Source organism: Magnolia sinica, chromosome 13, assembly GCF_029962835.1.
Source record: "Magnolia sinica isolate HGM2019 chromosome 13, MsV1, whole genome shotgun sequence".
Taxonomy (NCBI): Eukaryota; Viridiplantae; Streptophyta; class Magnoliopsida; order Magnoliales; family Magnoliaceae; genus Magnolia; species Magnolia sinica.
The window spans coordinates 25,424,699-25,426,342 of record NC_080585.1 but is presented as its reverse complement, the minus strand read 5'-3'; the positions used below and the strand labels follow the sequence as shown (position 1 = coordinate 25,426,342).

Below are 1,644 nucleotides of genomic sequence, written 5' to 3'. Positions count from 1 at the left end.
TTAAAAACATATCCTTAATCAGTAATTTTGAAAAACATCTCATCATAACGCTAGTTACCGTATCTTTTTTTATTAAAAAAACAATTAAAAACATATATCTTGATTTTTGTTTCTTGGACAAAATACCAGTAAAACCATTGTAGCTATTTTACATACAGTTGGATTTTGAAGGTACAATCAAGGTGTTTGTGAAAATGCTGCACAGGTGAACTTGGCTTTATCTTGACTGGAACTCGGCTCGAATTAGCTCGAGCTGCTGACCAGCCAGTCAGGCTGGAGGACCGAGCCGAGCCAAGTTCGAGCTGAGGCTAACTTGACTCGGTTCAACTTGATGTACACCCTTAGTTCTAGGGGTCCCCTTTGAAAGTAAGTTTTTTCATTTCAAGTGTAGCCTTGACTATGAATTCAACACAAAAATCACTTACACACTATATGAACAACATATAAACTGTAAATTTTCAGACCAAACTGCCTATTTTACAGAGAGAAACAACCAATGCCCCGAGCAGCTCTGGAAATGGCAACCTCATTGGATTTCCAGTGACCTGAGGGCCGTGGAAGGTTTTCAGGCACAACATTTTCTAATGAATTCCTATTCCATTGTGGGCACGTTCTCTTGTCACTCCATCTCAACATTTTTCCTTCTGTCACAGCTAAAACCTGCGGATCGGAGGCTGGAAAGAAGCTTTCACCACCCATCGAAAATCCCACCGTTGAAGTACTGATAATAACGCTAGCGATGCCCGAAAAACATTGCCTTCTCCAATTGCTGAAAAAATGATACAAAATGGAGTTAGGAACATAAGACCATGATAGCAAAATTCAAAGATACGATACTTGAATTTAAATGGAGAAGACTGCTGTGATTGGTCCTCTCATTAGAGGTGGGTCACATGTGGGGATTGAATATGGACCATTTGTCATTCTTTGTAACTCTTCATCATTTGAATATTCAATTGGCCCTATCCAATGAACAACCCAGATCTCACACGTGTCTGGTGTGACCATCCGGTGCTTGTTAGCAAACCAAAGAGTAGGCTATTCTAAAGTGCACCGGGGTGGATGACTGACTTACCATGGGATTTGGGTGGCCTTGGGGGAATTGCTTGGAATTAAAGAAGGGTTTGAAGGAGTGGGAGGGGGGTGATTAACGGCAGAGATGATAGAACAAATGGCCATCTTTTCTTCTTCTTCTTTTTTTCTCTGTTTTGAGGATTGTAATAATGGTGAACGACTTTGGGTTTATATAAAAGGGGTGCGTAGGTTAAAACAGGAAGGTTGTTGGTCAGACCACGGTTGCTGACAAGGACAGGATCGACGGTTGTTGGGCTTCCCACCATTCAGGAAGCTCCGTTGCTTGGCGTGTGCGCACATTTCTTCCGTGTAACACGGCTGTGCAAGTTGATTTTTCTGGAGTGTGGCGTGATCCGGTGCACGTCGGGTTACATTCAGCAAATGGTACCACGTTGGGTATAGCTAATTCAACACGCCACTCTCATCCTGTAACCCGCGCTTACACGGAGACGGAGCTACTATCGGCAGCAGATATGTGGGCCCACCGTAATGTTTGGGAGAAATCCACTTCGTTCATCGGTTTCATAGGCTAACTTTAGAAATTTATCTAAAAAATGAAATGGATTAGGA

The 1,644-nt window shown here is 42.5% G+C and overlaps 1 protein-coding gene across 1 annotated transcript; it reads right to left on the bottom strand.

The window, feature by feature from the left end:
• Window positions 1-359: 359 nt before the first annotated feature.
• Window positions 360-1,229, bottom strand: LOC131224069 (uncharacterized). The gene is made up of 2 exons (XM_058219637.1): window positions 1,076-1,229; window positions 360-769 (listed from the first exon to the last, which is right to left on the bottom strand). Exons 1-2 carry the CDS (start codon window positions 1,177-1,179, stop codon window positions 478-480), a joined length of 396 nt encoding a protein of 131 aa, XP_058075620.1. The 5' UTR covers window positions 1,180-1,229; the 3' UTR covers window positions 360-477.
• Window positions 1,230-1,644: the final 415 nt, after the last annotated feature.

Excerpts from the sequence above, each read along its gene's own strand:
- LOC131224069 (XM_058219637.1), bottom strand. The coding sequence starts at position 1,179 with ATGGCCATTTGTTCTATCATCTCTGCCGTTAATCACCCCCCTCCCACT. Across the intron at positions 770-1,075 it reads AAGGCCACCCAAATCCCATG|CAATTGGAGAAGGCAATGTT; the intron begins GTAAGTCAGTCA and ends TCATTTTTTCAG.